We start from the raw sequence: 22,416 nt of genomic DNA on the forward strand, positions 1-22,416 counted from the left end.
CTCGGTCTGCTGAAAGCCCACGGTCAAGGCACATATGAGAAAGCAATCAATGAACAAGTAAGGTGTCGCAACGAAAAACTGATGATTGATGCTTCTCATCTCTCTGCGTTCCTGTCTGTCTGTCCCTATCTATCCCTCTCTCTCTCTAAAAAAAAAAAAAAAAGTAAAATTTAAAATAAAAGGTATGTAAAATTACTAAGTAATAAATTATCTTTGTTTTTAGATTTCTCAGTAAAAACAATAAATGAATATGTATAAGATCTTTATGATGTTTAGTGCCAGTGTTCCCATGAATGTGACAAATATATTTTTAAAAATACATCCCTACCAGGCATAGAAAAGAAAATATATAGCCTGTTTTTAGTATTTGGGCTGTTTTTTTCAACCAATATATTTTACATTAAGAAAGGCACAAATAGGCCCTGGCCAGTTGGCTCAGTGGTAGAGCATTGGCCTGGCATGCAGGAGTCCCAGGTTTGATTCCCGGCCAGGGCACACAGGAGAAGCGCCCATCTGCTTCTCCACCCCTCCCCCTCTCCTTCCTCTCTCTCTCTTTCCCTCCCGCAGCCAAGGCTCCATTGGAGCAAAAGTTGGCCCGGGCACAGAGGATGGCTCTGTGGCCTCTGCTTCAGGTGCTAGGGTGGCTCTGGTCGCAACAGAGCGATGCCCCGGATGGACAGAGCATCGCCCCCTGGTGGGTGAGCCGGATGGATCCCGGTCGGGTGCATGCGGGAGTCTGCCTCCCCGTTTCCAACTTTGGAAAAATACAAAAAAAAAAAAAAAAAAGGCACAAATAATAAGAGAAACCAATCCATCACTACGAGTTTAGGCCAATTTCCCCTCAAGGCTGATCAGATTGCTTCCTGAAATAAGACTGCTCATGAAGATGCTGGAGTGTGTGTGAGATGTGCAGCCCTGGAGAAGGGGCCCAGGGTTCTTCTTTCAGAATGTTTCCTGTCTTCCATTGGCCTTATTTCCATTTTGTAACCAGGCCTTACTTAAACGAGGCAGTTTTAATGGTTGCCATTTGATTTCTTCAAAACTCTGCCCATGAGGTAACAATATCAATTTCCCCACTACATTCAGTTACATTACTATTCTCAATTATCTTATTTGAAGACGAGTCATTTTCTATACTATGTAGAAGTACCACACTTTAAGTAAATTGAAAGATTATTTTTTACATAAAAGATAAACTAAGATATCTACTTCACTAAATGATTCTTAATAAGATCTTTTAAAAATGCTAAATGTCCTTGTATCGGGTACTATCACCTGGCTATTTCAGATTCAATACCTTATAGAATTTCCCCAACCTTGGAAATGTTTAGAACCATTTCCATTTACTAGGATGGCCCAGGATTATAGTTATATTTGCACAGAATCCCGGTAATAATCAGTAGTAATATAGTTTCTAACTGATATCTGATTCCAAAGCCACACTCCTTTCTATGTACCATTAATAATTCTAATACATTCTAAAATTATAAACTGATTCTCAAAAATGTCATTTCTTTGCATTTTCTCCTCTAAATTAAGTGTGACAAATAAAATGTCTTGAGGAAAAAAATACCAAGTCAAGGAATCTAGCCGAAGAGATTTTATGGAACTGAATTCTGCCTTTCAAGGATGACAGGGCATTAACAATGTATCTCCTGGGCATGGAAGAGAGAAAAAATATCATCCTTTGGTCCCTTACTTAGTTTTCTGAATCCGCCAGCACAATCACCAGTAGTACATCCAAACTATAGTCCAGGCTCCCATGGCTGAGTTCTGCTAATCTTACTACAAAGGGTACAGAGGTGATAATAAGCATAACAACAACGATAACGGTAATATCTTAACATCATGCTTAACATGTGCTGGGCTCTGCAGGAAGCACTTTTCATCCATTAACCTGGAAGTCTTCAGTAAACCTCAGAGGCAGGTATGTTACCATCCCCGTTTAACTATGGGGAAACTGAAACAGAGAAGTTAAGTAACTTGCTTAAAGTCACATGGTAAGCGGTGAAGCTGGGAGTTACTCCCAGAACTTTGGGCCACACTCTGAACCACTTCATCCTTTCTGACTTGAGAATCTACCTCGGAATATGTAAGTGGGGATGCAGGAGCTCTTGCCAAAGGCGTGACACTTATGAAATATGGAGCCAAGTGGGGAGGAGGGAGAAAGGGAGAGAAGACAGATGATAAACAGTAGTGTAAGTGGATCCCCAAAGAGCCGGTCACAGTTGTTATTTAGGTGTGTGACCTCTGACCTCTGAGCAAATGAGCACAGGACACAAAAGAAAGTGACAAACATCAGAGTAAGGGAACAGCAGGGCCCGTGGTGAAAGCACAGAGCAAAGAGACCTGGTTGAATACCGGCTCTCTCCTGTCTAGTTTTGTAGGCTTTAATCTGTTTCCTCACCTGTAAAATGAAGATTATAAATTCTTCTCTTACCTACTTGTGAGAATTGAGAAACAAAGGATAAATATAAAGTGTGCCCCTTTAGCAAAGGCCTCAGTAAACACTAGCTGTCATGATGCTCTTATTAATGAATACAATGCAGGTATGACTTCATTTTGAGGAATTTTAAAAACTATCAATCAAACAAGTTGGCAATGTTACCCCCCAGAGAGAAATGCAGACTAGGGAAGGAGAAAGAGGACCATTTATCACCGAACAGCCAGGATCACAACATGCAGCCCCCTGTTATCTCAACATTACAACCACAGAGGTCCCCATTCGGCTCCCAGGCCAGAAGCAAAGCGTCACCAACTCCAAGAATGACCTATGATAACAAACAGCGGGTCACATGAAACTTAAAAGCTCATTAAAAAGCGAGATAAGCCTGACCAGGCGGTGGCGCAGTGGATAGAGCGTCGGACTGGGATGAGTAGGATCCAGGTTCGAGACCCCGAGGTCACCAGCTTGAGTGCGGGCTCATGTGGTTTGAGCAAAGCTCACCAGCTCGGACCCAAGGTCGCTGGCTCGAGCAAGGGGTTACTCGGTCTGCTGAAGGCCCGCGGTCAAGGCACATATGAGAAAGCAATCAATGAACAACTAAGGTGCCACAACAAAAAACTGATAATTGATGCTTCTCATCTCCCTCTGTTCCTGTCTCTCTGTCCCTATCTGTCCCTCTCTCTGACTCTGTCTCTGTAAAAGAAAAAGCGAGATGAGAACTTGAAATAAAAGTTTCCCCAGAAGCGACAGCCGCAGGCAGTTCTGTACCTTATACAATCTGTAGTAGTGAACGGCGACGTCGTCCAGGCGCACGGCCTCTTTGATGTATTTGAGATGAGCCTCAGAAGCGGTCAGTGCAAACTGATCTCTGTGCATGTTTGGAATGTGCTTCAGGATGTAGTCCTTCCCTCGCTTGGAAACGACCTGTCAGAATACAAGGGGTGAGCAATGCAACACGGGCTGGGAGAGAGGTAGGTGCCCTCACCCACAAACGAGGAAAGGATGAGGGCCTAAAATCAGCCATAGAAACTAGCTAATGTCCACTAGAAAATGCTCACTGTTACTGTTTTCACCGTTGGGTACGTTACCAGGCTGAATAAGCTAATACTAAAAGTGACAAAAGTCAATTTAGCTGTAGTACTGCGTATCTGAGAAGAAAAATCACAAGAAATGGAAAAAATATGTTCTCTTGGCTTTAAACTCACCAAGAACAACAACAACAGAACAAACAAGCATGCAAACTTGCAGAATTTTGTATACATCATTGCTTATACTTGGAAAGTCATTTGTACCATGAAATACATCTCCTGTCAGCACATCGTCAGGTTCAGTCCTACTTAACTCTTCTAACATTACAGCCACAGGGTAGGAGGTTCTAAATGTTAATCCAAAGAAGGCAGGGGACTGCGAGAGAGCGTCTGCAACGTGTGGTTTTCAGAAGAGGCTGATATGGACAGTGTATTTGAATACTTATGAGAAAACAATTTCTTTCACACATTCGTTGGAATTCACTTGTGTACGTATTTTCATCAGACAGTAGCCTGAGCTTTGAGAGGTCAGACACATACAGTACCCAGCAGCTGCAGGCTAAGAGGAAGGTGCTGACTAGTTACAGGTCCCACCTGACCCTGTAAGGAGTCTAAAATGAGGCAAGAGTTAGGCAAAGTAAGTAAGAGTAGGGTTTAAAATCATCAGAATAAAAAAGAAATTAGAGAATTTTTAGTTTTAAAAAGTTTTTATCGACATTGACATGTTGTTCTTTTCTATTGAATTAAACATGATAAATCAGTGGTCTCCAACCTTTTCTGGGCCACGGACCGGTTTAATGTCAGAAAATATTTTCACGGACTGGCCTTTAGGGTGGAACGGATAAATGTATCACATGACCAAGACAAGTGTCAAGAGTAGAGTCTTAGACAGATGTAACAGAGGGAATCTGGTCATTTTTAAAAAAATAAAACATCATTCAGACTTAAATATAAATAAAACAGAAATAATGTAAGTTATTTATTCTTTCTCTGCGGACCGGACCGGTACCAGTCCGTGGCCCGGGGGGTTGGGGACCACTGTGATAAATTACCAGCCAATTATCAAGTTTAGCTAAGAGCTCAAATTACAGAGAACTCAAATTCTTTCTAGATGTCTTTTACCTGGAGATCAATAATATTTGTCAAGGGCACTGAGGTGGACTTTGGTCATCCCAAGGGTTGGGGACACTGGTGTCTGTGTCCCCTGGAAGCCACGGCGCACTGACTGCGAAGCCCTGATTTACAAGGCTCAGTGAGTCCCTGACCACAACCAGGGAATGTGAATGAATACAGGCTCACTCTGGTTCAACAGACACTGATATGTAAAAGCTTGAAACACTAAGTTGCTTGACCTGTGGTGGCGCAGTGGATAAAGCGTCAACCTGGAAACACTGAGGTTGCCAGTTTGAAACCCTGGCTTGCCTGGTCAGGGCACATATGGGAGTTGATGCTTCCTGCTCCTCCCCCTTCTCTCTCTCCCTCTCTCTCCCCCCTTCCTCTCTAAAATGAATAAAAAAAAAAAAAAAAAAAAAAAGAAACACTAAGTTTACTGGGTGTGGGGGTGACAAAAGATAAGATTATTTACTAAGATGGAAAGCACATCCATCCTGAGTGTTGCTGAGCCCAGAGGAGGGGTGCTGGGGGTCCGGACAGCCTGCCTAGAGGAAACGACACCGGAGCTGAGTCTTGGAAGGTGAACAGGAATGAGTCAGGTGAGATAGGACGAGGGCTTCACAGGCTAAAAGAACCAAGGAGGAAAGGTCCGCGTGTGAACCACCATAGGTGTGGAGACACGGGAATTACTGGATGATGCTGCTGCCTCAAATTCAAGGTTCAAGACAACCAGAAAGCAAGCTGGAAAGGCCGGCAGGGACCACACCTGCAAGGTTCCCCAGTCACGCCTGGGAGCCTGGACTTCGCCCTGCAGGGGGCAGAGGAGGCCTGAAGGTTTCGCTCAGAAGTAGAATCAAGCCTGCAGAGCAGTACTGCTGAGTGCTGGTGAGAGCGGGAGACGGGAGGGACAGCGAGGGGGAAGGAATGCTACAGACGTTTAGCAAGTTAACAAAGATACTAGAGGCTTTTATTAAGCTGGGTGATGGCTTATCAAGTGGTTATGTAAGAGGATGTTCCGGTCGACTGGGTGGGACAGGGAGAAAGAAGGGTGAGAAGGGAGCATTCTGTATGACTGAAGTTCCTGGGTGAGCGCGTGGATGGCAGTGCCACGAGCACAGATGAGGAGCACAGAGGTGGGAATACATAGACGTGAGCTGGTGGGAGGAAGAGGAATCCGACTTGGCACGTTTTGACTCTGAGATGCCTATGGGTAAACAGCTCTTTCACGGGCCACAGGGGACAGGTGGTTATTAAAAGCATTCAGGTGGATAAAATCTCTTAAGATTGGCAGAGATTAGGTGTCAAATGCAGCTGAGAAATTCGGGGAAAGAAGTGAAAAGTGCCCACTACATTCGGCAATCTGAAGGTCACCGGTGACCTCAGGGGCAGCACCCCCAGTGGCGCGGTGCGGAAGGGAGGCAGGTGGGAGTGGGTTTAGGGTACACGTGGGACGTAAAGAAGCTAGAAAGTGAAATATTTACAGAGAAGGGAAGGTGAGAGAGGCAGCGTCCCTCCCCCTTCTCTCCTGAGGATGGAGTGGTGCGAACCGATGTGTCACGTCCGTTCTGACTGAAGGAGTTAGTGTGAGCAGAGGCTACAGGCAGAGGAGAGAGAGAGGCTGTGGCAGAGTCCTGGAGGAGGAGGGGAAACGGATGGCGTGGAGAAAGAACGGGTGAGACATTTCGTGCTGGAATGACCGACGTTTTCTTTCTGAAGTAAGGAGATGGAGGTCAGAGCAAGGAGTTTACTTATATAGAGGGTCCCTGACTTATACAATGGACAACTTATAATTTTTTGACTTTCTGATGGTGCACAAGCAGTAAGCATTCAGTAGAAATCATACTTTGAATTTTTAATGATTTCCCCGGGCTAGCGCCATGCAGCTTGGCACTCTCTCGTGACGCTGGGCTGCGTGGTGAGCCCCGCGATCTGGAGGGACAACAGCTGACACTCGGTAGTCCGGGTGCTGCCCGCGGTTTCTGTTATGGCTTAGTGCTTCAAACGCGCTTCAGGCTGGGTGCAGGCTTCCAGCTGTGTTCGTTAGTGCTGGGTGCCCATACAACCATTGTTTTCCATTTTCAGTACAGTATTCGACAAATTACATGAGATGGTTCAACACCTGATTATTAAAATAAAAAAGGCTTCGTGTTGGATGAAACTGCCCAACCCTAGGCCGTGTAAGTAAGTGTTCTGAGCACACATAAAGTAAGCTAAGCTCATCAATGATGTTTGGTAGGTTAGGTGTACTGAATGCATCTCGACTTACGATATTTTTAACTTATAATGGGGTTTACCGTAAAGGAGAAAGTGTGGCTCCAATGAAAAATAAATAAGATCAAGGCCATGTAAATGCCAAAAGAAGGCTGGCAAATTTCAAGCTCACCCTATTTAGAATGGAGAGCAATCTTCTTCTGCATTAACTACAAAGCCAATTGAGTTATGTCAAGAGAGCGTATGCACCATGCTCTCAAGTGTTTAATTTATATTTGGGCATCATGAAGGGCTTCTCAGGCCACAAAACATCTGGGTCCCCGAGCAGCAGCACAAGGAACTAGAGATGTGCTAGATCAAACACTTGTGAATTTGAAAACAGTGCCTACCCAAGATGGAAAGTAAGCCTCCGGCTCGAAGTATTTTCCGTAGTGCTTATTCCTTTTGAAGTTCCCGAGATCGGCCTGCAGGGCAAAGGCTGCCAGCAGGAAGTAGGCCTCCTCTCGAAGCACACACTGCGAGTGAAGAACTTGTTTTCTCAGGTGCCAGTAATAATAGTATCTTGCTGCTCTGTCACTGAGAAAATAAAAGAAAGCAGAACTCACGTTCTGATGGTACAATCGAATGGCATGTAAACAGAAACCGAACCCTGCTATCCATCTGGTGACAAGGGCGCCTCTGCTTCTGCTCCCCCTCCTCCGCCCTCACCTCTCACAGAAAAGAGGGGAGGGTGCAGGGGACACCTGACGGCTGCCCCCATGGATTCTACCCAGAAGTCAGGCTACCCAGACTGCAAAGATGTTTCCTAAGACCCGCCACATTCAGTTCATTCAGAGAATTTAAAGAAGTCTAAATTATTCCACTCTCACATGGTAAATATTTCATTGATCAAGTCTAAGCATTTGTTCTATCAAAATAATTTCGTTAGAATAACGCTGTACATATCACATAAATACAAACCAGAGGGGACGATCTTGGCTTTCATGGTTTGCTCTTTTTTGTTTTTCAGCTGAGCACATTACAAATACTCTAAGGCCCTTTTAAAAATGTTTCTAGACAAAAAAATTAACTATGTATATAAATGGTGCTATTTTCCCTCTCTCAGAATGAATGAACTGAAAACTGATTCCCTTATTCTTTTTTTTTTTTATTTTTTATTAAGTGGATGTTACTTTATGGGCATGTTAGGACAATAATGATATCTTCCAAAGTGGAAATACTAACAGGGTGCTCACTACAATCCACTGAGATCAGAAAGAAATGTATTCCCCTCAGACATGTTCAACAAGAAGTGCTGACTGGGAAAAACACAGTCAGGCTGCAGAAGATGTCATAGAATACCTTTGTGATCAAAGTAAAAATGCAAGGAAAAAAAAAACCTATGTGTGTACTTAATGTCCTATTTGCCTCCCTATTATTCTAGGTTGAATGTTCACCTGAGATTTATAGCTCATTAGCTGATGATAAAAACATGGGTTTAACCAAAACTGTGTAAATATAAAGAGTTTAAAAAGAAAGTATTTAACAAACAAACAAAAAAGAAAACAAAGCATTTATGTAATTTCCCCCCTCAGGACAGAGTACTTTTCTGACCACTTCTTTTTGTAACGTTGACCACAGTGTCAGCATTAGTGCATCCCAGGGGAGAAGAGATGAGTAGGGATAAATTAAATAGTCATTAGCCCCAGGGGGCTAATTAGTGGCTAAATAATGTATTTTCTTTCTTTGCAGCGCATTCCATACTTAGTAGGTAAACTGAGTAAAAGTTTTATATAAACTGGGGATAACTAAAAAGTTTCTCAGCCTTTAAAAAAATTCTTCATGGGCTAATATATTTTACTTTTTAATGTGCACGTGACAATGATATAAAGAGTAAAACTCATGTATAACTCACTAGCCAAATGTATCTTTGTCTCTAACATGGGGTTTCTCAAAGTTTAATAAGTAAAACACAGAGTTCACACTTCTAGTATTTTTTCTTTCTTTATCTCTCTCACTTTTTTTTTCAAGTGAGAGGACGGGAGGTAGACTCCCGCATGCTCCCCTACTGGGATCCACCCAGCAACCCTCGTCTTGGGCTGATGCTCAAATCAACTAAGCTATTTTTAGTGCTTGAGGCCCAAGCTCGGACCAACCAAGCCATCCTTAGTGCCCAGGCTGACACTCAAACCAATCGAGCCACTGGCTGCAGGATAGAGGGAGAGAAAGGGGAGAGGGAAGGGAAGAGAAATAGACGGTTGCTTCTCTTGTGTGCCCTCACCGGGCATTGAACCTGGGACATCCATGTGCTGGGTTGATGCTCTATCCACTGAGCAAGCCAGCCAGGGCCTCTAGTATTTTCTATCAACCAACAGAATCATCTCTGAAAGTTTTCCAGCACTGAATCTTCCTAAGCAAATGATACACTTGCGATTGAAATAGTGAGTTCTGAGTCTGTATCATGTAGTCATCTCCAGAAAAAGAATCAATTACCTGCCCTTGCCAAACTGCACCTAAGATTCTCATAGGATGACTCCACTGGGCATAATGTTAGCTTTTAAGCAACTGCCAAGAACAGAAGTAAGACCCCGAAAGAGATAAGAAAACCAGGCGCTGGCCCTGGCCGGTTGGCTCAGTGGTAGAGCGTCGGCCTGGTGTGCAGGAGTCCTGGGTTCGATTCCCAGCCAGGGCACACAGGAGAAGCGCCCATCTGCTTCTCCACCCCTCCCCCTCTCCTTCCTCTCTGTCTCTCTCTTCCCCTCCCGCAGCCGAGGCTCCATTGGAGCAAAGATGGCCCGGGCGCTGGGGATGGCTCTGTGGCCTCTGCCTCAGGCGCTAGAATGGCTCTGGCAGAACTCGCCCCCTGGTGGGCATGCCGGGTGGATCCCGGTCGGGCGCATGTAGGAGTCTGTCTGACTGCCTTCCCGTTTCCAGCTTTGGAAAAATGAAAAAAAAAGAAAAAAGAAAACCAGGTACTGTACAAGCACCCATGGGTTTCATAGAAGAGACTTCTTGCTGTTGTGACACTCCCCACTCCTCCACCAGAAAAGAATATAATCCTTTCAACAATTTCTCCACTCTTCACAAAAGTACTAACGTCCTTTTTTTTTTTTTTTTTTGATAGAGACAGAGAGAGACAGGTTGAGACAGACAGACAGACAGACAGGAAAGGAGAGAGATGAGAAGCCTTTATTCTTCATTGCAGCACTTTAGTTCTTCATTGATTGCCTTCTCATATGTGCCTTGACTGGGGGGCTACAGCAGACCGAGTGACCCCTTGCTCAAGCCAGCGACCTTGGGTCCACGCTGATGAGCCTTGCTCAAACCAGATGAACCCATGCTCAAGCCAGTGACCTTGAGGTTTCAAACCTGGGTCCTCCACTTCCCAGTCTGACACTCTATCCACTGCGCCACCACCTGGTCAGGCAGTACTACATTCTTCTTGAATGAAGTATCTTTTGGTGACTGATTTGTTATTGAAAATGTGGAATTTAGGTCCTGGCTGGTTGGCTCAGTGGTAGAGTGTCAGCCCAGAGTATGAACATCCCGAGTTTGATTCCTGGTCAGGGCACACAGGAGAAGTGACCATCTGCTTTTCCACCCTTTCCCCGTCTCTTCTTTCTCTTTCTTTTCCTCCCACAGCCATAGCTTGGTTGGAGCAAGTTGGCCCCAGGCACTGAGGATGGCTCTATGGCCTCTCCTCAGAGCTAAAATAGGCTCAGTTGCTGAGCAATGGAGCAACGGCCCCAGATGGGCAGCACATCACCCCATTAGAGGGCTTGCTGAGTAGATCCTGGTCGGGGCGCATGCAGGAGTCTGTCTCTTTGCCTCCCCGCTTCTCACTTAAGAAAAATTAAAAAAAATAAAAATAAGGAAATGTGGAATGTAGAAAATGTGAGCCAGTGATCATGCTAATATTTTCCTCAATAGTCTGACATGATCATTCATTCATCTAACAAATATATTGAGTGCAAACTGTATCTCTATTTTAGAACCTGAGGATAAATGCACGTACAAAAAATTTTTTTAAAAATCAGCCCAGACCGGTTAGCTCAGTCAGGTAAAAGCGTCATCCCAAAATGACAAGGCTGCGGGTTCAATCTCCAGTCAGGGCACACAGGGAAGCAACCAATGAGTGTATGACTGAGTGGAACAACAAATGAATGCTTCCCTTTCTGCTCCCTTCTCTCTTCCTTCCTCGCTCTGTCTCTATAAAAAATAAATTAAAACAATCCCCGGCCAGACAGCTCTGTTGGTTGGGGGGTCATCCTGGAGTGCAGAGGTTGTCAGTCTGATTCTCAGGTCACGGCACATCCAGGAGCAGCTCGATATTGCCGTTTCTCTCTCCCTGCCTCTCCAAAAAAAAAAAAAATTCAAAAACCCCTGCTCTTATGAAATGTATAGTCAAGCAAGTGGAGGAAAACAAACAGGAGTACAGTACTTTACTGGGTTATTTATGCCAGAAGATGAGTTCTACGGGAAGTAAAGGTTTCGAGTCCTTCCTGTCCTCATACCTGATCAGTCTGCCATTTTCCACATAGTACTGCACACGGAAGTGGATAATCATGGGAGGTCCAAATTGATCAATACCCTAAAACAAAGACACATAAAAATCAAGCTATTTTTAGTTACTTCAACACTGGGTTTCAAAAGTAATAAAATACCATTATTTATAAGATACTTTTTAAACACTGAAAGGTTTAATCTACTTCTGATGAGGGTAGCCTTGCAGTGGGTAAAGTTGACCCATAAGGACACCAGGTTCATGCAAAACCAGGAAGCTGTAAAGCATCATTACTGTATTTGATTCTCATTTACTGTAATGCCAATGACAACATAAGGGAAGATAAAAATAAATGCCAGTGGAAATTTCTTGCTGAGATTCAGCTCCTTTCTCAGCCCTGTCCCCTGCAGTGACCATTTGCTCCTCATTACAAATGTTCCCTTGTTCCTCTGACATTCCACATTCCAAATTCTAATATGCTGTTTGTTTATTGAGACATTCATGTTCCTTACTTTGTAGTGAGCTTTGAAGTAGCCTTCCAGTTTATTCCAAGGATTCTTAAATACAAATTGGAGGATCAAAGATTAGACACTGGGGATTTATTCCTGACTTCCCAGGGTGATCCTGAAACCGCTAGATAAATCCCCTGAGACTGCTCCCCCATGTAAACAGAAGGGATGTTTCCTAAATAAAGGTGCCAGCACAACAAAGTAACAACGTATCAAATGTGCAAGTCGATTAAAAAATTGCTAATAATATTTAGAACGTCAGTTTTGACAACTAACACAGCCACGGAAGAGAAATGTGTACTCTCTCCACACTTCTCATTTCAAAGCATTATTCCATGATTACTGAAAAGTTATCATCCAACATTATTTAAACAAATACCCAAAATCTACTTATACATTACATGCTATAATACTTCATCAATGTGACATTTTAGAACTTACAAAATTCATTTCCCTTTCCAAGTCTCTATTTTATAACATGTTGTTTGCTAATATTTTTAATGTTTATTGAGTTTTAGTAGCTAAAATAAACCTTTTTTAAAAATCAAAGTAATTTTGCTCATAAATATAATCTCACCCAAGTGACTTCGTATTGTCGTACCTTGCTGGCCTCTTTCTTCCACTCTTTGGGACAATACTTATAAAGCTTTTGTGACAACTCCATATATACATGCTCATTATCTGCATATTATAAAAGAAGACAAGATAAAAAAATAAGTTAGATTTTTTTTAAAGAAAAGAATATACAAAGAAACAGTTTTTTTTAAGCCTCAAGATTTATAAATGTACTTTGAATTCACATACTACCAAAAAAATGCAACAAGATTCTAAAATATATGTTCTGTGGGCTAGACATTAACAAGGTTCTTTATGAATTATTTTGCTTTTGTAATACAGAGCCCATGCTATTAAAACATGGAATATTGCCCTGGCCAGTTGGCTCAGTGGTAGAGCGTCAGCCTGGCGTGCAGGAGTCCTAGGTTCAATTCCGGCCAGGGCACACAGGAGAGGAGCCCATCTGCTTCTCCACCCCTCCCCCTCTCCTTCCTCTCTGTCTCTCTCTTCCCCTCCCGCAGCCAAGGCTCCACTGGAGCAAAGATGGCCCGGTGCTGAGGATGGCTCTATGGCCTCTGCCTCAGGCGCTAGAATGGCTCTTGTCGCAACAGAGCAATGCCCCAGAGGGGCAGAGCATCACCCCCTGGTGGGCATGCCGGGTGGATCCCGGTCAGGAGCATGCGGGAGTCTGTCTGAGTGCCTCCCCGTTTCCAACTTCAGAGAAACACACACACACACACACACACATACACACACACACACACACACAAAACCAAAACAAAAAAAACAACAAAACATGGAATACTTCGAAGAAATATTAGTTTCTTACTCCTGCTTTTATTTAGTTTCTAGGATCATTACAGTCCACAGTCTAACTTCCAACACTGGGCATTACTTAGTCTTACCAAAACATGCTTTTGTCTAGCTCAAAGAAAGTTCTTCTCACAAGTACAAGACAATGAAACAGCACAGAAACACCATCCTAACTGCTGTACAGTATAAGAAATTAGAAGACACTGAGGATAATGGCACACTTTCAAGTGAGGAGCCCGACCCACACTTTGTGAAGAATAGACCTAAAGCATTTTCCACATAAAACACAGCATGACAAAATGATAAACCATTGCTCACACTGCCTTTGGGATTGATCTTGTGGGAAGAGGGGAAGAATCTTATGCAAAACAAGAATGAATGCCAAAATATTTCCTCAAGACAAACAGAAAAAAAGACTGCTAAAAACCCATGTAAAAATGATCTAAATGTGGAAACAAACTAGTAAAAAATATAAAAGTTTTAAGACTTCCCAAAGAGAATCTTTTGAAAGATTTATTTCACAAGAAAAGCCTTCAGCATTCCTATATTGTACAAAGTTAAGAAAAGTTATTTTAAAGCTTATTCCTTTTCCTCTAACTCTCACTAAGGGGCAGGCTCGTGGAGAGCACTACATAAAAATGCACTCATTCTGGGAGGCAGTGTGTCTTTGACTACTCCAAGGATAACATACTTGACCACACCATCATTCCTGACCGGGTGCGACTGGAAAAGTGCTATAAGAGGAAGGGTAAAGACACTCTTTGTCTACAAATGGCAATATTAAGCCAACTGATTTGAATGAAAGGAATGAGAAAAAGGTCTCAGAGGAAAAAAAAAAAGATGCTTCTTAAAATCCACTTATCAGATCGATTAACACCATCTCCCATCTCTCATGTGTTACTGATTAAACATGCAACGGACAAGACCAGACAACTTTCCTGTTGGCTCTGATCTGTGTTTGGCTTGAGTTCCACTCTGAAGAAGCAATATAATGAGGAGAACTGAGACTGCTCACCATAATAGCACACATCTGATTTTAAAGTACCACTGTCTCTACCATCTGACAGTTTTACCAGAGCTTTATTCTTTATTCTTGATAACTTCTCAAGCACACATCAATCCTGCAAAGCAGGTGGCAGAGTAGTTTCCATTTGACACGTGAGAAAACTGAAACCCAGGAAGCTGAGTGACATGTCTGAAGCCACACAGCTAGCTAGTTGTAGAACCAGAATTAGAACCAGGTCATCAGAATCCTGTTCCAATGTTCTTTCGCCATATTACAATCTCTCTTTTAAAAAGAACATCTTAAAAACTCTTATTTTGAAATCTAAGGAAGCTGTAAACTGGTTTGATTAGACTGGCTTGTTGAACAACAAAAATCATAATTCTGGCTGTAGTTGTAGAAAGAATGAACTTGAGTAAAGTTATTCAGAATCTGTAGGGCCCCTTACTTTTGCCCAGACCCTTTTTGAAAGAACTGAAGTATGTACTGACATAAGGATGGGACTGAGCATTTGTGTTTTTATTGCTTTAACTACCACAGGAGGAAACTGAGGAGCAAATGGTTGATTCACCGGTTTTGATGTGTCCCCTACTCTGGCCTCACCTAAAAATACAACCGAAAACAGTTCACATTTTGGAGAAGGCCCTTGCATACCAGTTGATCATGATACACTTATCAACCTAACAGATCTAAGCACCAGATTCTCAAGATATCATAAGCCTTTAAATTGAAACCAATTCCAGTGGTAGAAAATAATTCATATCCAAGTATAAAACATAAAAGCATTTCACAAGAAATTCTCCTTGAAAAACTGAGCAAAGATATAAAAAATTTTTGGCATCTAGACTAGAAAAAAAATTTAAATATGATTTGAAAGAAGAAAGCTTATAAGGAATGGCTATAGGTAAACCCTTAGTTAACTCAAACTAAGGTGTTAGGGCAGGGGTTGGAAACCTTTTTGGCTGAGAGAGCCATGAACGCCACATATTTTAAAATGTAATTCTGTGAGAGCCATACAACAACCTGTGTACGTTACACATTATCCAATAAAAGTTTGGTGTTGTACCGGAGGACAGCTGTGATTGGCTCCAGCCACCCACAACCATGAACATGAGTGGTAGGAAATGAGTGGATTGTAATACATGAGAATGTTTTATATTTTTAACATTATTATTTTTTTTATTAAAGATTTGTCTGTGAGCCAGATGCAGCCATCAAAAGGCCACATCTGGCTCACGAGCCATAGGTTCCCGACCTCTGTGTTGGGGGAGAGAAGCCCTTTACTTGAAAACCCCTACATGAAGTATACAGAGGAAACTGAGCCCACATCTCCAACTCACATGTTCTCACTGGCAAACAGAGAAGGGGTAAGGAGAGAAACACAGAAAATAAGAGTAAATTAATCATTTTGTTATATAGTACATAAGTGAATCTGAATTGAGGAAAGTTTTATTATGGCTACATTTCTTTTCATGTCAAAAATTAAAAAACTAATTAAATTAAAAAAACATCCCAGCTAATTTCCTGCTAGCTCCAGCTGTAGCCTCTGTGCAAGGAAACAAAAATCAAGCTGGGTTCATTCAAACCTAAAAGAGCAAACACATAAAATCCAGACTACTAAAGAGGAAACAATGTCTAAGTTCAAACTGTACTAAACATAGGATCTAAGATTCTAAATCTTGTAAAAAATACACAAGAATTAAGTTAAAAAAATACTAACTAGACTAAAATGATGATGAGTTTACGGTTATTGTCAGAATCACAATTTTATAACATATAATCAATTTGAGTTACAGGTATAAAATGTCATTTCCTGAGAGATAGTTGACTAAATCCATCAGAGATGAGACCAAGACTTACTCTGTATAACACTGAGTCCAAAGAGGTGACAGTCCTTTAACCTGAGTAGGTCGCACACCTGGACCAGCAACTGGTGACACAGGATTTTAACCTGTAGGGGAAAAAAACACATCTTGAGATAATTCAACCAAGTTCACACAATGAGATACACCAGGCAATTTAATGTATCCTAAATAGATTCCTTGCAAGGACAAGCTGATACTAGCAAAACAATGGTTGGTTTATTGAAATCGTTTAATCTGTAGCTGAATTTCAATGATTATAACAATACCAATTTTTACAACACGGTTATAAAATACCAATGCAGTATTGTAGAAAACTCATAAATTGTATGCTACGTAGACAAGGCCTTAATCTAAACCCATATCGCACAATAAATATTTCAGAAGGAACCCAAAAAAGCCTATTCAGATTATCGAAAGTACTCATTTGGCAAGTCTCTTCATAAGGAAAGTTTTCTTCTTGATGGTCTAAGCAAAACACTCATATATTGTACAATAAATAAATTCCTAGGTTTTATTTATTTTAACTAATCATTTATTGTCTTACATCTATTTAGGTATCTAAACCAGATTCCTTTTCTGAATTCTAATATAATTCAAACCAAACATCATAAAACCACATTAATTTGAAATTCTGGGAATAAATTATTCTGAAAAGTCACATGTCGAATGATAAAATAACCCTTAAAAGATATGGCTTGAAGATTTCTCAAATGTTTAATGAAGTGTTTGAGGGGACAGTAATTGTGCTGAGTCTACTTGTTGAATTCAGAATGACTAAAGCTTATTAGAGTTGGCACTGACTTTAAGAGACTGTACTGGCCAATTTCTTCATCTTATAGACGTAAAAAATAAAACCCAGAAAGTTTAAAGTCAAATAGCAAAGGCAGCAACTCACAATTTTGCTCATTTGTGTTATTATAATATTTTTACATGTGTAACACGACTGTTTACCATTTTAGCTGCATATATTATGCATCGCATTTCACCTCTCATTTGTACTACAGCTTGCAAATTCTGTCTTCAATGATAATGATGCCAATTACAGTTTTAAATATTATAAATTCTAAATTAGTTAATTCTAAATTAATTGCTTATCACACCTTAATATGTCACTCAGATTCAGAAATAAAAACCTGCTGAGATTCCTTGATAACTGAGAGCCAAACAATTCAGAATGGTGACAATGACAAACGGAGTAAGAAAAATAGGTTTACTACTCTTTTCCTCATTCATTACTAAATGGTAACTAATCTGAAGCACCTTACTCACTGGAAAAGTGAAAAGGTCCAGGGGTCCCCAAACTTTTTACACAGGGGGCCAGTTCACTGTCCCTCAGACCGTTGGAGGGCCGCCACATACAGTGCTCCTCTCACTGAACACCAATGAAAGAGGTGCCCCTTCTGGAAGTGCGGCAGGGGGCTGGATAAATGGCCTCAGGGGGCCTAATGTGACCTGTGGGCCGTAGTATGGGGACACCTGGAAGGACAGAGTAGCACAAATTCAGCTGCTTAGAAGCACCAGCAACTCAGTGCAGCTGGAATGGTGTCTTATATTCAGGATATATAGTAGGCACTCAGTAAATATTTGATGAATGAAAGCCAGGAGTCTGATTTCCCTGTGGGCTCCTTTTGTTCTGTTCCACGACTACAGATTACTTTCTGACCTACTGAACAGATAGATCGTTTTATAAATGTGCCATTCAAGAATTTAGGGAAAATGTGTTAATGCAAACCCACCAACGCCACTGGGAGAATACATTTACCAGTAGAAAATCATTATCATCTTCATTCAATAAAAAGACTTTGGCTTTTGAGTTCTACATTATCATAATTTCACTTTACACATAAGCCAAAATAAACAGAATGATAAAAGAAAAAGTATCACATGTTATATAAAATTGAACCACAAATTTGAGACGTAGAATGTCATGTAGTCTAGGATACCTTTAATCCTTGGTTTTGACTGTATTTAAAAATGCCATATACAAAGCACTTGGGATAAAATGTGATGAAAAGTTAACAGGAAAAAAAAATTTTAATTGATTTTAGAGAGAAAGAGAGGGAGGGAGGGAGGGAGAGAGAGGGAAGCATTCATTTGTCTTCCACTTAGTTGTACATTCACTGGTAGCTTCCTGTGTGTGCTCTGACGGGAATGAACCCACAACCTTAGTGTTTCAGGACTACGTTCTAACCAACTGAGCTAAATGTTGGAGGCCTGAGAAAAATTCTTAAACTTCAAACTATACATAAAAATAAACTATGTTGTACTGTGTAACTGTCGTTCAAGTAACACTGTACATTTCCTCCATACGTCCCATGTAATTATTATTATTCCTCAAGTTAAAATCAAGTATTTGGAGCCCAATTATAAAGCTCTTTAACAACTATCAAGTAAGTGCAGTGTTCTTGTTTAAAAACTGCAATTAACTAAGGCTGTGGCTCTTAACTTACCTGCTGTGAAAACAAGCTTGAATTTTTTGCATTGGCATATTATGAGTCTTTTAAAGCTACATTTTAGCTATTGTGAAACTTTTCATTCTTTAATCTTGAGGAGGAATGGGAACTTTAAAAAGTGCTATAAAGTATGAGGTGTTAAGAATAAGAATTAAGCATGATCTAAAAATATACTCTACATAGAAGTTTTTAATGAAAACAGCATTTGATCCTAAATGCCAATGGCTTGATTTGAGTGAGAATGTTTAAAATATATTCCAGGGCAAAAAAACAACAACATAGAATCGTTCACTCTAGTCTTAGTGAAGAGGTATAAGCTCTTAGCCACAATTTATATCACTTAGAACTTTTGTGACTCTTATATTTACCGTGATTTTATTTCCAAATTTTTCCAAGTTTCTATATTGAATATTTATCTGATGATTAAAATCACTTAAAACAGCTACTACCATTCAACTCATGGAGAATTCGGAATGACCAAAACACTAAATTTACCTCACACATAGAAAGACAACATTTTATCAACTATACTTGTCAGGGAATATACTTCCTTTGTTTAAAACTATTTAGAGATGATAAAAAAAAAAGAAAATTAGACCATTAATGAAATAGTTTTTGCTCCAGTTAATGTGTGATACCACAACTCTACAAACATCAACTGTTATTTTCTGAATACAAAAATAACACTGTGTCAGAAATGACAGGCCTTTGGCAACCCTGAAGGAGTTTGCTAGCAGTGAGGGGTTTCCAAACTCCTTAACACAGTCCCTCCCTCCTTGGGTCTGACAGCCTGATAGACAGGAGTCCTGGGACACTGGCAAGGGAATCGACAGGGGAATCTACTTGCCCCGGAATAAGAATAGGCCTAGTGGGGCTCAGACTCTCCATGTGAGTTTCATGAATACAGAGCCCAAGTGAAGAGAGCAAATAGCTCAAAGTGCTTTCGTGCCAAGCACTGCAGGACACACTTCATACAAACATAGTATCTTTAAATCCTTGCAACGTCCCTGGGAGGAGAGTAAGACAGTCTCCATTTTAAAGATGAGGAAACTGAAGCAAAAACACAAACTTGCCCAGAGTGCAGAGTAGGTCAAGGAGTATGGATTTTTACCTAGGTCCCCGAGACTCTAAAATCCTCCTTAATCACGATGCTATAAATATGGCTTTACAGCTCATGCTCAGAGTCCCAACAATCCTGCAGGAATTATACTAACTTTGCCAAAGAAGGCAATTAGAATTAAAGAAGTGTTAAGTTAATCTCTGAGTAAGGAATGACAGTAATAATAGCAGCAGCTATCATCTATGTGTCAGAAAGTGTATCTCGCGCCACCCCTTAATTCTCACAGTCACTCTGCAGCACAGGCACCGTCCCCATTTTACAGGTGAAGATGTTGAAGCTGAGGAAGGTTTAATGAACTTTGTAAGAGTCATTCAGACATGGGATTTGAATTCAGGTCTGTGTGTTTTCAGTACACTTATGTCTTTTCACTACCATACTGTCCGTCAATTATTCTTCACACAGGAAAGGAAGAAGGAGACTCGACATAAATCAAATAACGTGAGAAAGGTGAGTGAGCTTAAGCAATTTGTCCAAAGATCACAAAACTAGTAAAGTGTAGTCAAAATATGACTACTCTAACACCATTTCTCAATAACAGTGATGATAACTATATTACTAATAACCAACATTTACTTTGTCTTTACTATGTATTCCAAGGACTAGGCCACTGACTCAATGTCTACAACACAATCCAGTAAACAGCGTTCTACAGAGTTACACTAAGTGGTGCTGGTACAATATTAAGGTTTTTGTCCGTCTGGCTTCATTTTAAAATATCTGTAGCACCTGTTTAGGGGAATCTTGTTAAAAGCAGATTCCTGTGTCCTACCCTAGACTTACTGCATCAGCATCTCCAGGGTGGAACACAATGGTCTGAAGACTTAATTTTGGTGTACATTGAAGTTTTAAAGCCAGTGATGTACAACAATGAGTGGATTGGCTACGTTCCAATTTGTTCTCTATAATTATCTTCCTCACCTGAGGTTTTAGTACAAATTAACTTCCCTAGAAAATTATAGTCAGCTCTTAGAATTCTTCCTATTGAACCTGAGATCAGTCAAGTTGGTTCCATATCCTGTATGTGTATATGTAAACACACATGAACACATGTGGACATATTCCACCAGGTGAAAAGACAGAAACAGAATTGAAAGAAGTTTCTTAAGTGCTGATGCTACATGATTATTTATATTTTTAAAATATGGTGGATATATTTTTATCTAACTATATAAAAGAATCAAATAGCATACTCACATATATAAGTAAATTACATTTTTTATATATTTTGCCAGTGCCCACAGCAAAATAGAGATATGTTGCCAATTTTTATTAGGTTTCAACAACTAAATGCTGCAGAAATAACAGTCTGTTATTTCACATATCAGAAACAGCTCAGGTACCCAGAGTACCCAATCCGCAGAAATTCTGCCTAACATGCATGATGAGGGTGCAGATGTTTTGTTGACTTGTGCACTTGAAATCTGTATGGTTTAGTGAACCAATGTCACCCCAATCAATTCAGTAATAAAAAAATTCTGCCCCACAGATGACAACATTAATTCAATAGGCAGGTTTGATTCTCCAACAAACCCTCTGAGCAAAAACAAGGTTACATTAGTAAATCAAGAAACTGTAGTGGCCCTGGCTGGTTGGCTCAGCGGTAGAGCATTGGTCCAGCATATAAAAGACCTGGGTTTGATTCCTGGCCAGGGCACACAGAAGAAGCGCCCATCTGCTTCTCCACCCCTCCCCTTCTACTTTCTCTCGATCTCTCTCTTCTCCACCCAGAGCCAAGGCTCCATTGGAGCAAAGTTCGCCTGGGCAATGAGGATGGCTCCATGGCCTCTGCGTTAGGTACTACAATGGCTCTGGTTGCAATGGAGCAACGCCCCAGATGGGCTGAGTATCGTCCCCTAGTGGACATGCCAGGGGGATCCCAGTTGGGTGCATGCAGGAGTCTGTCTCTCTGCCTCCCTGCTTCTCACTTCAGAAAAACACACACACACAAAAAAAAAACTGTAGTGATTGTCAGAATAAAGTCAAAATAGTTATAGTAATAAGCAGAAACATTTCCTATCTAAACTTTTTAATGGGGCTATTTAAATGTCATCTATATTCAGTGTAACATTTAGAAATATTCTTTTATACAGCAATTGGGTTAAGTAGCATAAAGCAAAGAAAACTAATTCAAGGCATGCACTGAAGCAATTTTTCCCCCTTAATTCCATCAGAATGTAATCAGTGAAAGAAAGAATATAGAAGTTGATACTACAGAGAGAAGTTTAAAAATGCTAGGCATAACTGAGTGCCATCCAATTGTTTGGCAGCCTCTGCCAAAGCAAAACATATGTATACTTTGGGATCCACAATTCCATCCTGCTGTAAGCCCAGAAATACATGTGCATACACATAAAATGTTCATAACATTTTTATCTGTAACAGCTCCATACTTGCATACTTAAAATAACCCAATACTCATCAATAGTAGTTAAAGATATTGGGTATACTCACACAGTGGAATATTCTACAACAATGAAAAAGAATTACTGTTACAAGCAATAAAATAGATGCAGTCCACAGGCCAAATGGTGAATGAAAGAAGCCAGATACAAAAGAGAACATACCACACAATTTCAGGTGCACGGAGTCCAGATACAAGCAAAATTACTCCATGGTGACAGAGGCGGGAATAGCTGTTAGCTTTTGGGTGGAGGTTACTGACAAGGAGAAGTCACAAAAGGTTGTTCTGGCATGCTGGAAGTGTACTATATCTCAGGTTGGAGGATGATTACATGGATGTATAGATTTGTGAAAATTCACGGAGCTATACACTTAAGATTCCTATACTCTGTTGCATGTAAATTAGAACTCAATTTT

General features: G+C 40.9%; 1 protein-coding gene across 5 annotated transcripts in view; it reads right to left on the bottom strand.

The window, feature by feature from the left end:
- Positions 1–22,416, bottom strand: part of FRMD6 (FERM domain containing 6) — an 86,042-nt gene that overhangs the window by 20,866 nt on the left and 42,760 nt on the right. For 4 of the 5 annotated variants that reach the window (XM_066273761.1, XM_066273763.1, XM_066273765.1 and 1 more), the window contains exons 3-7: positions 16,022–16,112; positions 12,368–12,471; positions 11,292–11,368; positions 7,188–7,374; positions 3,215–3,370 (exon numbers count right to left, since the gene is read on the bottom strand). In XM_066273761.1, coding sequence (XP_066129858.1) covers positions 3,215–3,370; positions 7,188–7,374; positions 11,292–11,368; positions 12,368–12,471; positions 16,022–16,112 — 615 coding nt within the window. The remainder of the gene's footprint in view (positions 1–3,214; positions 3,371–7,187; positions 7,375–11,291; positions 11,369–12,367; positions 12,472–16,021; positions 16,113–22,416) is intronic. The other variant, XM_066273766.1, reaches the window with a different exon arrangement.

Source organism: Saccopteryx bilineata, chromosome 4 (genome assembly GCF_036850765.1).
Source record: "Saccopteryx bilineata isolate mSacBil1 chromosome 4, mSacBil1_pri_phased_curated, whole genome shotgun sequence".
Lineage (NCBI taxonomy): Eukaryota > Metazoa > Chordata > Mammalia > Chiroptera > Emballonuridae > Saccopteryx > Saccopteryx bilineata.